The following is a 14,246-nucleotide window of genomic DNA, read 5'->3' on the forward strand; positions in this document are numbered from 1 at the left end:
CTGACAACTTGACTATATTTAGTCTTCCAATTCATGAACACAGTCTCTTTCCATCTATTTATGTTTCCTTTGATTTCTTTTAGCAATTTCTCGTAGTTTTCTGTGTATAGGTCTTTTGTGGCCTTGGTTAAATTTATTTGTAAATATTTTATTCTTTTGATTGCAATTGTAAATGGATTTCTTTCTTGGTTTCCTCTTCAGATTGCTCACTACTAGTGTATAGAAACACTACTGATTTTTTGGTGTTGATCCTGTATCATGCCACTACGCTTTACTCATTTATTAGCTCTAGTAGCTTTGCTGGAGATTTTTTGGGATTTTCAACATATAGTATCGTATCATTACAAAAGTGAGAGTTTTACTTCTTCCTTTCCAATTTGGATGCCTTTGATTTCTTTTTCTTGTTTAATTTCTCTGGCTAGAACTTCCAGCACAATGTTGAATAACAATGGTGACAAGATAGGTGTCTTGTTCCTGATCTCCGAGGGAAAGTTTTCAGTCTTTCCCTATTGAGTATGATGTTAGCTGTGGGTTTTTCATCCATTCCCTTTATCATTTTGAGGAAGTTCCTTCTATTCATATCCTTTAAAGTGTTTTCATCAAGAAAGGATGTTGAATTTTGTCAAATTCCTTTTCTGCATTAATCAAGATGGTCAAGGGGTTTTTCCGCTTTGATTTACTGATGTGATGTATTACATTAATTTTACTTGTGTTGAACCAGCTTTGCATACCTGGAATAAATCCTACTTGGTCATGGTGTATAATTTTTTTAATGTGCTGCTGGATTCAATTTGCAAGGATTTTGTTAAGAATTTTTGCATCTATATTCATTAAAAAAATTGGTGTCTAATTTTCTTTTCCTGTAGGATCTTTGCCTGGCATTGATATTAGGGTGATGCTGGCTTCATAGAATGAGTTAGGTTGCTTTCCCTCCTCTTCAATTTTTTTGAAGAGTTTAAGTAGGATTGGTATTAATTCTTTCTTGAATGTTGGGTAGAATTCATATATGAAGCCATCTGGTCCTGGACTTCTCCTTTTTGGGAGCTTCTTGATGATTGACTCAATCTTTTCTTGTGACTGGTTTGTTGAAGTCATCTATTTCTTCGCAAGTCACTTCTTCTCGAGGTTGTTCATGCCTTCCTAGGAAGGCATATAGTTAGCATATAGTTGCTCATAGTATCCTCTCATTGTCTCCTTTATTTCTGTAAGGTCAGTGGTTATGTGCTCTCCTCAATTTATGATTTTATTTATTAGCATCCTCTCTCACTCTTTTTTTTTTTTTTTTTTTGTCAGCCTAGCTAAGGGTTCATCGATTTTATGGATTTTCTCAAAGAACCAACTTTTGGTTTTGTTAATTTTCTCGATTGTTTTCATATACTCAATTTCATTTATTTCTGCTCTGATCTTCATTTCACACCCCCCTCCCTTTTTTTGCTTTGGGGTTAGTTTGCTATTCTTTCTCTAATTCTACCAGGTCAACAGTTAATTCCTAGATTATTTTTCTCTTTCTTCTTTTTTTAATATAGGCATTTAGGGTGATAAATTTCACACTCAGCACCACCTTTGCTGCATCCCATAAGTTCTTTTTTTTTGCATGGGCAGGCATCAGGAATAGAACCCAGGACTCCGGCATGGCAGGCAAGAATTCTGCCACTGAGCCACCATCGCACTGCCCATCCCATAAGCTTTGATACTTTGTATTTTCATTTTCATTTGCCTCGAGATATTTACTGATTTCTCTTGTAATTTCTTCCCTGACCCACTTGTTGTTTAAGAGTGTATTGTTTAGCTTCTACATATCTTTGAATTTTCTGGCCCTCTGCCTGATACTGATTTCCAATTTATTTCCATTATGATCTGCGAAAGTGTTTTGTACAATATCAATCTTTTAAAATTTATTGAGACTTGCTTTGTGACCCAGCATATGGTCTTTCCTTGAGAATGATCCATGAGCACTTAAGAAAAATGTGTATCCTGCTGTTGTGAAGTGTAATGTTCTGTAAGTGTCTGTTAAGTCTAGTTCATTTATTGTTATTCAAAATCTCTGTTTCCTTATTGATTCTCTGTCTAGATGTTCTATCCATTGATGAGAGTGGGGAATTGACATCTCCAACTATTACTGTAGAGGTGTCTACTTCTCCCTCCAGTGTTTTCAATGTTTGCCTCATGTGTTTTGGAGCACTGTGGCTTGGTGCATAAATATTTATGATTGATATATATTCTTATTGAATTGTTCTTTTATTAATACATAATGCCCTTCTTTGTCTCTTTATTATTTTACATTTGAAGTCTAATTCATCAGATATTAGTGGAGCTACTACTACTCTTTTCTGGTGGTTGTTTGCATGGAATATCTTTTTCTAACCTTTCACTTTCAATCTGTTTTTGTCCTTGGGTGTAAAATGAGTTACTTCTAGACAGCATATAAATGGGTCCTGTTTTTTAATTCATTCTGAAATCTATGTCTTTTGATTGGGGAGTTTCTTATACTAACATTTTTATGTTATTAATGTAAAGGCAGTACTTTCTTCTTTACCATTTTGTTTGTGGATTTTATATATCATATCTATTTTTTTCTCTTACCTTTACTGCGAGTCTTCATTTCCACACTTTTCCAGACATCTCTCCACTGTCTTTTCCTAACTGCCTGTAGTGCTCCCTTTAGTACTTCATGTTGAGCTGGTCTGTTAGTCACAAATTCTCTCAGTAACTGTCTCAAAATATTTTAATTTCTCCCTTGTTTATGAAGGACAGTTTTGCTGGGTATAGAATTCTTGGTTGGCAGTTTTTCTCTTTCAGAAATCTTAAATATATCATTCCAATGGCTTCTTGCCTCCATTGGTTTGTGCTGAGTAATCCACACCATAGTCTTATTGAGCTTCCCTTGTATAATGGATTGCTTTTCTCTTGCTGCTATCAAAATTCTCTTTGTCTTGACATTTGACAATCTGATTAGTAAGTGTCTTGGATGAGGTCTATTTGGATCTATTCTGTTAGGGGTATGCTGCATTTCTTGGATCTATAATTTTATGTCTTTCAGTAGAGATGGGAAATTTTCAGTGATTATTTCCTCCATTAGTCTTTCTGTTCCTTTTCACTTTTCTTGTCCTTCTGAGGCATCCATAAAAAGTATAGTTGTGTGTTTCATATTGTCATTCAATTCCCTGAGACTCTGCTCATATTTTCCATCCTTTCCCCTCTTGCTTCTTTTGTGTGTAGGATTTCATATGTCCTGTCCTTTTTGTCCACTGAACTTTTTATCTGTCTCTTCAAATCTACTGTTGTAGATCTCTATTGTTTTTTCATCTCTTCTATTGTGCATTTCATTCCCATAAGGTCTATGATTTGTTTTTTCAAACGTTCGAGTTCTTCTTTATGTTCACCCAATATCTTCTTTAGATCCTTCATCTCTTTTGCTGTATCTTCCCTCAACTTGTTGATTTGATTTTTTTTTAAAGACAGCACATTTTATTTGTCTCTTATATTTGTGGTACTACAAAAAATTTTCACAAGAACGCCATACTTACAATGTATTTTTCAGTGCTTTCTCAATTTCATTTGGTAAATATGGCAAAAGGAAGACTTTATCTGTATGTTCAACTACGCCTAGCATGGATCTGATATGATTCAAGTCTTTTGAAAAAATCCAACATCTCCATGAAAATGTAGTGAATGGTTTCCTATATGAAGTGTCCATGTGTGAAAGAAGGGAAGTTTTAACTTACCAATATTCATAAATAGACCATAAATGCAGAAAAAAAGAGATACACTTTCATCAGGAAATATTAAGACTGTAAGTTAAGGGGCTGATCACTAGTTTGTGCAATATACACATTTTTGAAATGTTTAACAGACATGTATAATGATTTGACTTGACTGGGGTTTTAGGTTCTTTTTTCTGGGCATCTTTTGCTTGACAGAGTCCCAACAGAGCTCAATTATTACAGATGAACAATCCTCTTACACCAGCTTGTCAATCTATCAGCATTTAGTGCTTGGATGTCAGAGTGAGTGTTGATGATACATGGAAGATTTGGGGGAGCATGTTACTAAGTTGATAAAACATTTCTTCAGAATGTTTTATGGTACCAGAAACTGCACTGTCCTAGAAATTCTTCCATCCCATGAAGCCATTTTCATCATGAAACCTTTGACACATTTAAACACAAGTTCTGCTCTCCTTAAGCACCAGGATATAGTCATTTCCTCTGACATATCATGCACCAAGAGAGGAATACTTATTGTTGTGTCACAGGTAAACAGAAAACCTTGAGTATATTTCGGAGCTCCATAATGGCAGGATCATGAGCAGTGATATTTTCTGATTTCATTGTCATCTACACACAGATGGAAAGCAACATGGATTTCTGAGAGATGAGAATGCAGTGTAATGTAAAATTCTCCAGGCAAAATATTTAAGTAGTTTCTATCAGAATTCTTAGTCTTATCATCACTTCCTCCATTTCGGTTTCCGGAATCATCTAATTCTTTCAACTTATTCCTGTGCTGGGTTGTAGCATAAAGTATCACCTGCCAGACAACTCCTGGTTGCTCTTCAATTGGGAGAAAATGGAAGTCAGTGCATTCTTAGCAAACTGTAGGAAAATGTCTTTTAATACTGCTGTATGAATTGATTCAATTATCTACTAGTAAAACCAAGCCACACAGAGATGTGGAATAAAGTGATAGTGCTGTTTGGAGCTAATGGAGTTTTACATCACTTTGATGATTTCTTTTATGTTTACAGAAGTGTAACATATTTGCTCTCAGCAATCTCAAATTATGCATAATCTTCAACTGAGCTCCTAAGAGAATGGTAAAACTTTCTTCTTTCTCTGTACCTCATAAATCCTTCCATTTGCTTCTACAGATTTTCTGAATTGACTTGGCTGAACTTTAATTTCCTCACTGAGGGAGCTGTTATTGGGGTTTTTTAAATTTTGATAAAGTTTTATCATACATTCCTGATACTCTTGCTTTTGGATTGGAGCTGATTGTTTTAATTCATTCATCCACTTATTCTCTAAGTCTTGCTGGGATTCAAAATGCTGAGCAGCCAATGAATTTACATCCTGATCTGTCAGTGACTTTCCCAATTCTTGTATCACTTTTTCCATTTCAATACCTTGTCTCAGCATAAGCTTTGGCCCATGTATTTGTCAACTGATGTAAATCTACTTCACCTGATTTCAGAGCTTCCAGTGACACTTAAGCATCTCTATCATAGTGTCTGAAGGATTCTTCTTCTCTAAACTGTCTCAGAGCTTCTTTTAAGTCATTTTCTATAAAGCAGGGTAAATTGTGCATCAAACTCAGACGTCCATGCAAATGACTGGCATTCTCTTGAACGGAAAATTGGAGGGGCACCCTCAACTCGAAGCACTGACTTCCTACTTTGAATTTATATATGAATTCCCTCTCTCTGTTGTAGAATCTTTCTCTGTTTTTCTTCACCTTTGGCAAGTTTCTCTAGAAGTCATCTAGTTCCAAAGTCTTGAGCGGATGGCACACCCCGTGTGGTCCACAAGCCTTGGTACTAAGGATATCAACTGATTTACCTACTCATTTTTACATCTGGCAGATCCATCAGCAGATTCACCCACACCACCTCTTCCCTGGTACTCGATGCAAAGTCCATCAATCTAAGAGTCCCTTGTTTCTTCCTGCCTCAATTAGGAAGGTGCATTTCTACTGTTATTGTGTATTTCAGAGACGGTGCAAAAGTCATTGTCATCACGAAAGTGCAAGGGCAAAGTGCAAACTTGTCGTTTTGATTTTTGATGAGATTTTGCATGACAGTTTGAACATCCTGAATTAGTTGCTTCAACTCCTGTATGTCACTTGAAATGTTTTTTTTTCCTTTGACTGGGCCATATCTTTGATTTTCCTAGTATGACTCATTATTTTTTGCTGGCATCTAGGCATTTGATTTCTTTAATTAGCTTATCCTGGAAATCATTCTCACTCTTTTACCAAGGATTTCCTTGCTAAATGGCTTTGTTCTCCTTCTGTTCTTTGACATTCACTTCAGCTTATTCTAGATCTCTAGCAAAGGTTCTGTTTAACTTATCAGCATTTTTCTGCTCTTTTTTTTGTTTCTTGCCCTGCATATATGGAACCCTTTTATTGAGGAGGGTCTCCTCAGATATGATTGACCCTAGTCAGATTTTCCCAGACCTGACAGGCCCATGTCTCAGGAGGGGAGAGTAGCCAGTATCAAGTTTCCCTGAGGTTGTCAGACTTTCCTATGAAGCCTCTAGACTCTGTGCTTTTCTTATCCTGCCCAGCATGTGGCATTCTTGTGCCCGCAGCTTCCCCGGTACAAAGTGATGTGGTGCTTTTAATTTCAGCAGCCTCTCCCTGCCAGTGGTGTGGTTGAGACAGAGGGTGAGGTTGAGGGTGGGCTTAGGTTGCTTCTGTTTTTCAGCCCCTGGGGCCTGAATTCCCTGAAGGAGAGTAGCAACTTGACCTGGACACCAACCTCTTTTTCTTGTGGGGGATACAACCTTTAGGCAATTGTCCCCATTCACCTATTTATTTTGTCTCTCACACATGCCTGAGTTCTGCCCTTGCCTGAGGCAGTGCTAAAGCTTGAGAGTGCTTGCAGTTCTATCTACTGAGCTGTTAGGAAGTTAAAAAAAAAAAGAGAGACAAAAGAAAAACCTTTTCAGAGTTGGACTCCCACTCTCCGGGATTGCCAATCAACAGCTGGAGTTGGTACATAGCTCTATGTGTCCCCAGGCTCTATGTGTCCCCTTTTCTCAGGGCCCATAGTTTTTCAGTATTTTGTGCTGTCCAACTCAAAAAGCCCCTGTGTTTTTTTTTTTCCATTAGCCTTGCCCTCTCTCTGCCAGAGTGAAAACTCCTGGTTCCTTCAGTGCTTATTCCAGGTTTATCTCTGCTTGGGCCTATTTTCAGCAGTCAGTATTTGTTAATTCATTAAGCAATTGAGCTACCTTCTTTGCTTCTTTGTGTTTCCTTTTCCCTTGTAGAACCAGCTTGCTGTAACTGTGGGGGAGGAGCGCTGGCCTCTGGGGCTTGGGAGACCTTCAGTTCTATGTTGGATCTCAGCCGTTTCACCCAATTCAGATGTTGCACCATGTGTGTGGTCATAATGTACCCCCCAACAGTTGTTCCATACAGTTATTGGCTATTTACTAGCTACTCTGGAGGATGAACTAAATTCCACACTTCACTCTGCTGCCATCTTGCCCCACCTCCCCGACTGTTAGTTTAAAGTTAGTGAGAATGATAGGGTAATAGCTCGAGAGTGAGATATCTGACCCTGTAGAATTGTAAGCTGCAATAAAAAAATATTCCACACACCATCATCTCTCATCAATTATTGATGCTATACATAAGTCTTAACAGATTGTTTCTATCTTAAAGAGATATGCTTCAGACCTATAGAACTGAGTGCTAAAAACCCTTCCTCTATATACATCAAATAATTTTGAACTCATCTTCTTCCCAAACCAGTTTTTCACTGTCTTATATCCAGCCAGTGGCAACACCCTATAAAATTTTAGCTAGGAAACTAAGAGCAGTTTTGACTTTAACTTTTTCTTCACCCATCTAATCAGTTCATTATCAAAGTCCTGCCAATTTTCCATCCTAAAAATGTCTCAAAGCTGACCTTTCATCTCCATTTCTACTCTCATTGCTAAGGTTCAAGTTTTTATTATTTTTTCTAACTCATTTTCCTGCCTCTACCTGGACACTTTCAAATCTATTCCCTATACATCTGTCAGAGTGATCTGATTAAAATGTAAAACTGACCATGTCACTCTCCCCTTCTTTAAACCTGGTGATGGTTCCCTATCCTTCACTTGGCATACAAGGCTTGCAATATTGGGCTGATACTTCTATAATCTTATAATTTATCATGCCCAGCCTTGTCCTTTATTTTCCATGAACAGTGAACAACCAGTGGGTTCCCTGAAGTCAATTGTGATGATAAATGCACAGCTATATCATGATATTGTGAACCACGGATTGTATACTTTGGATGACTACATGGCATGTGAATATATAATATATATCAATATAAAATATATAATCAAAAAAGCAAAACAACACAAGCTCCATGGGCAGATGAATGGATAAACAAAATGTGGTCTATCCATACATTATTTGGCTATAAAAAAAGATGAAGTTCTAATACATGCTGCAACATAAATGAGCCTTGAAAACACTGAGCTAGGTGAAATAAGCCAGACACAAAAGGACAAATATTGTATGATTCCACTATATTATATAAAATGTCTAAAATAAACAAATTAATAGAGACAGAAAAAAACTAAATGCTTGAATTCTTAAATATTCAGCTTGTTTGTTAACTACCTGTATACCATCAACACCCTTGTCTAAGTTTGCCTTATGATGTAGTGGCAGCATTTCAAATTATTTTTCAAAGAATACTGTTCATCGGCACTGTTCTTATACAGGCAGTTTTGTACCAGCTGTGATGTTTTGCATAACATATATATAATTTTAAAGCAATTTTCAAAATTTCAAATAGATTCAACAATTATAGCTTCTTATTTACTTTAGCACTTTAAAGGGACTTATCAAAACTTTGTGCTCATCAAAAGAATTCATTCACAAAATGAATGGATAAGCCATGACTGGTAAAGATATTTGCAGTGCATATATCCGACAAAGGACTTGTATCTAGAGTATAGAAAGAACTCCCCCACAAAACAAAATAAAGATGAATAATCCATTTTTTTAAATGGGCAAAAGACTTGAACAAACTTTCCAAAAAAGAAGATATATGGAAGATTAAAGGGCACATGAAAAAGTGTTCAACATCATTAGTCATTAGGGAAATGCAAACAATACTTATGATATACTGCTTCATATTACATTCATACAGAATGGCTAAATAGGAAAAATTAAAAGACTAACAACATTAGATGATGGTGAAGATGCAGAGCAAGCAGAACTCTCCTCCCTTGCTGGAGTGAGTGTAAACTGGTCCAACCACCTTGAAAAACATTTTGGCAATTTCTTATAAAGTTTAACATATATCTTCCAAGGGTCCAGAAATTCCACTCTTAAAATTCACAGATAAGAATGTTTATATAGGAGTATAAACTATTTATATAGTAATAAGATGGAATATCATTTAGTAATGAAAATGAACAACATGAATGAATCTCAAAACCGTTAGGTTAAGCAAAAGAAGCCAGATGCAAAAAGGTATGTACTAAAAGATTCAATTTCTATGACATCAAAGTACGGGTAAAAATAATCCATGTGATAGAAATCAAGCAGTAGGGGTGGGGAGACTGACAGGAAATGGACACAAAGGAACTTTCTGGAAGAACTGATAATTTGTTTCAGGTAGTATATATAATTGTCAAAATTCATCAAACTGTTAACTTAAGATGTGTGTTTTATTTTTATGTTAGTTATAGCTTTAAAAACTTGCAAATAAAAAGTCAAGAATACATTTTTAAAATCAAATTAAATGTCATCATCAATATTTTAATTCATACATTTAAATACGGTCACTAAATGGGCAGCAAATTGCGATTTTCATATTGATGTAACTTGTAAATCAGTGTCAGTTTTTTTTCATAGGCTACAGCAGAAGGAGCTAGCCTTATTATATAAACTGAAACACACAATGTCATTTCGTAGAGCAGAAAAGTAGTGGGTGTACATAAAAAACTGATTATAGTTCTTGATTAATAAGAAAAGTTATGTTTCAATTGAGAATATAAGAAAGGGTCAGGCTCAAGGCCACTTTTATGAATAATTTGAAGGTGCCATTTGGAAGGCAAGGATATAATTTCAGTTGTGTTGAATGCACTTATTTACCATCTCTCACAAAATCTTCTGAAACTTTCTGCCATCGGCCTATAAAACTGGTAGTCTCTGAGAAATTAATCAAGTTGATTCAAGACCCAGCAAAGTCAAAAATTGAGCTGGGATTGAAATTCAGGTATCTTGATTCTCTGTTATGACCAATTAATTCAGCAAACATCTATTAAGTATCCACCTTTCTAGATCCTGGGACTAAAAGGGTATCAACTTGCCTTTAAGATGCCTCAATGCCAAGAAGGTCAATGATAATGACTTAAAAAGGGAATATATACATATATTGTGAAATGACTAGCATAATATTATTGTCCTTATTTTACTGAAGAGGAGAGAGACCTCTGTAGAAATAGCAGGTCAACTTTCCAGGCTAATCTTTTTAGCTAAATAAACCAGCACTAACTTGATATTTGCTTGTATTTTAAAAATCAATTCATAAAATATTAAGCATGTCACTGTAACTTTAACCTGATTACTTATGTTTTTAATATAATTCTAAAAAAACTTATTTCTATGGGACTACAACCTCTTCAAAATCTCTGCTTTTTTCTTTTTTTTTCTTCTACTCTTTGTGGATTTTCCATGGTTTAGTCTTTTGTTCTCTGGTCTTTACTTATTATATATTATATTGGATATATCCCTCCTATATTCACCGTGCTTTGCTTAATACATGGATATGATTTCTAACCTGATTTCTTACCTTAGATTCAGTTCTGCATGTCTAATGTCCTGATGGTTACTTCCATTCCACTATTCTTTCTTTTCAAATTCAGTGCATACCTAAAACTGAATTCATCATCTTTCTCGCAAAACCATCTGCGTGTCATTCTTTTCCATAATATCCAAACTAGAAATCTCAGAACCACCTTTTACTTTTCCCTTCTCATAGTCAGGAAGTTCTCTTCTTTTCTTCAGAGATATTCCTGAATCTGTCACTATCCTGGTTTAGGTTCTGACTGCCTCATGTCTAGACTCTTAGGACAGCCCTTTTCTCCAACTTCTGCCTCCAACACCCATCCATCTACCTCCCATACATTTTCCACATTACAAATTAACCTTCCCTCTTCCTTGCTTTCCTCTCTCTTGTCATTATCCTGCTCAAAAACCTTTGACAGCAATTCAACATTCCACTGAATAAAGCCCAAACATCCAAATTTTCTCAAAATCTGACCTCAATTACTACTCTTCTCTATGTGAACCCACAGATACAGTCAAAAGGATGCACTTATTGCATTGCAAACATGCCTTACACTTTTCCCACCTCTTGGATTTTCTTATCTTCTACAGTGCCTTCAGGGAGTCCTCATTCTTCAAGCCCCTCTCTAATCATACCTTCTTTGTCTTACTTCAACAAAGAATCTCTCTCACCTTTGGCTTTGCATGGTACATACTGTCTGTATCACTCAAATGGCACTGTCTTGCATTTTTCCATTTCGTGTAAGTGTATTATCTCTTTAAGTAAACCTTGGAGATCAGGGACCAGCCATATCTAATTATTTTATAGCTCCTATATCACCAACTATAGAGCCTTGCTCGTAAGTCAGTGCTCAACAAATCTTTGTTGACTGATTGACAGTTGAAGCTGTTTTCTATCCATATGAAATCAGAGCAGAGATTTTCAAATTTTTTATACTTTTATGTGTACTCTGCTTAGCTGAAGTAAAGGACAATGTCAACTCTACTTTTTTATGGGGAATTTTCCAAAGTATATTGATCCTCATCTAGTTACTGGGATGGTAATTTGAGGATGGGAAATGCTACCTTTCTAACGGCAGACAATGGGAACAGTTCAAAAGACAGGGCCTTACATTCTACAGAGACCCATCTTTGCCCTGGGAAGTTTTAATTCCTAAAGTGCATTAACTCTCAGTTACCTCAAAAATTAAGTGAGCTGTAACATTTTTAATACAAATAAATTTTAAGTAAAATTTATATAACTGGCAATGTAGACTCTAGAATCTTACTTCACTATAATGGACATCCATCATTCCAGCATCTTCTTTCATTGCCCCTTCTTCATCTATATTGGGAGTAATTTTCTTGAAGGCTGAACATCCATTAGAGAATAATTCTGTGTGAATAATAGGCAGTGGAGTAGATTTATTAAAAAGTGTTTTGTAAATAACAGATAGCCTTACAAGGCTTGGTTATCCTTAAAAATAAAAGAAGATATTTTTGTAAGGATCAAAGTCACAAGTGTAATTTTCAGTTACAAATAGAATATTTTTACAATTCCATCTACTATACATTCTACCAGTCTTCCCAAAAAAATGAGCTCAAGTCACTTAGAGTAAGTTTCAATCTGACAATGCATCATCTTCAATGGCCAGTACAGATAGTTCTCTAGTACAATTCTAAGAATTTCATCAATACTTTGACCCTGTGCATGCTTGCAGTTTATCACCTAAACAAGAAGGAGCATGTAATCTTCAGGTAATCACTGAATGATCTTCTGTAATCATCTCCAGTTCCTAATTTCACTGGAGAATTGGAAAGAGAATTGAGTTGTTGGAGGAGGTCTAGCCTAGCATTTGTAAGAAAGGCAGGAAATAAAACAGATACTCCTGATGAAACATCCTTAGAGAAACAGGATAGGACATTAGAAGAATCATAACTTTTGGAGTTAGACCCAGCTCTATCACTAGCTGTGTGATTTTGGACCTGTTAGACAGACCCAGCTCTATCACTAGTTGCGTGATTTGGGGCATGTTTATCTCTCTGAGACTACAAAATGTTGCATCATCTGGGAAATAGGGAATAGGGATAATAGCTACCTTGGGAAGATTAAATGAAATGTAAAGTGTTTAGAAGAGAGCCTTAGCATGTAAGAAGTACTCAATGAATTATTATTACCAAACAATCTACTGATAAATAAAGCAGTTTTCCCAAGATAGAATAGAATAACTGCTGCCAGCTGGAATGGTAAATCACTCTGCAGATGGGCCCCTGGGAAGCAGGAAGTGAGCTCAAGCTGAGAACAGCTGTAGCAGAACCGCACACCAAATTGTTACTGTCAAGCATTAATCTAGATGTGGAAGGCCATGTGGTTGCCATACAGATTTTGGACAAGGGAACATATCCAAGCATTCCTGCTGTGGTTACCTTCCCCCTTATTTAAGTGTGCGGTTATTCAAGGAAAATTCAACCTCCTTATAACAGAATCTGTTAGCCAGTGAAAAGGTTTCCCTCTGATAGTACCTGGTCACAAAGGAAACAAATAGGTGATAAAATCTATTGTCTTACAACGTCTCTAATAGTAATGATTAGAAATAATGACCTACTCATAACTAAGTATCTGAGATTAATGGGTTGAGGAAGGAAGCTTCAGTCTCAGAGTTCACTATTCTGTGATGTTAAATGTATTATCTTGATTCATATGTCTGATGACATATCTTGATGGCATCTACCTAGAGGAAGACTATATCCTTCCCTTGTTTGCTTAAGTTAACAACAACCACCAAATTATGCAATAATATGAGGACCTTATTGATTGCGGGGTTCTTTAAAATGTTTAAGACAAATTCTGATTCTCCTTGGTGCTGGAAAGATTTTCAGATGTGTTTTAGTTTGATAAGTCTGCCAGAATGCAGTACATGAGAGATGGATTGGCTTTTATAAAGGGGATTTATTTAGTTACACATTTACAGTTCCTTGGAGGAAAGGCAGCTGGTTTTTCTCTGAGTTTCTCTGTCACATGGGAAGGCACATGGTGACATCTCTGGCCTTCTCTCCTGGCTTCAGGGGTCAAACAGCTTTCCCCGGGGTGTCTCCTTTCTGCATCTCCAAATGTCTGGGTCTGTGTTGGCTCTGAGCTCTGAGCTGAGATGTACTGAGCTACTTCTTTCTCTTCTGGACTCCTCCTTTTAAGCCTCCAACTAATTAAATTCAACCTCACTCATGGCAGAAGGCACTCCCCTTAGCTGACTGGAGATGTAATCAGCCATAGATGAAATTCACATGCTGATGACTTAAGGCCATAGCAACAGAACAACCTGGCACCATCACCTGGCAAAGATGATCTCTCAACCTAACTAATACAAGATGAAACAAGTTTCTGAGTCTAGAACTGGCCAGTGTGCATATCCCAACCAAGGGGGGTTTCAGCTTGAGGGTTCTCATGTAGCCCTGTATGAGGTGATCCTGGAGAGTTTGCTATTAGTCTGGTATTTGATCTGGATCCCTGACCTTGCCCCTCATAGCTGTAATGTCTCTATTCCTGACTTCTGTCCTGGGGAGAGAAAGATACTATGGACAGAAGTTGGTACTGCCCAAGCAGAGGCTACTACTGAGAGCGTAAGTCATCCTGTCAAAAGACTGGGGGTTAGTGGAGGATGGGGAATCAGTTCAACCCTTGATAAAGCCACATGGTGACATCTTATTTCAGAAGAAGCATAAGAGGTAAGAGTCCTGAGGGAAGG

At 36.7% G+C, this 14,246-nt stretch overlaps 1 protein-coding gene and 1 pseudogene across 2 annotated transcripts in view; both read right to left on the reverse strand.

Moving 5' to 3' along the window:
* DOCK11 (dedicator of cytokinesis 11) overlaps positions 1 to 14,246 on the reverse strand; it is a 218,988-nt gene that overhangs the window by 25,463 nt on the left and 179,279 nt on the right. For both annotated transcript variants that reach the window (XM_077146576.1, XM_077146575.1), the window contains one exon: positions 11,793 to 11,899. In XM_077146576.1, the coding sequence (XP_077002691.1) occupies positions 11,793 to 11,899 (107 nt within the window). The remainder of the gene's footprint in view (positions 1 to 11,792; positions 11,900 to 14,246) is intronic.
* Positions 2,196 to 7,883, reverse strand: LOC143670470 (ferry endosomal RAB5 effector complex subunit 3 pseudogene; annotated as a pseudogene).

Source organism: Tamandua tetradactyla, chromosome X (genome assembly GCF_023851605.1).
Source record: "Tamandua tetradactyla isolate mTamTet1 chromosome X, mTamTet1.pri, whole genome shotgun sequence".
In the NCBI taxonomy this organism is placed as follows: Eukaryota; Metazoa; Chordata; class Mammalia; order Pilosa; family Myrmecophagidae; genus Tamandua; species Tamandua tetradactyla.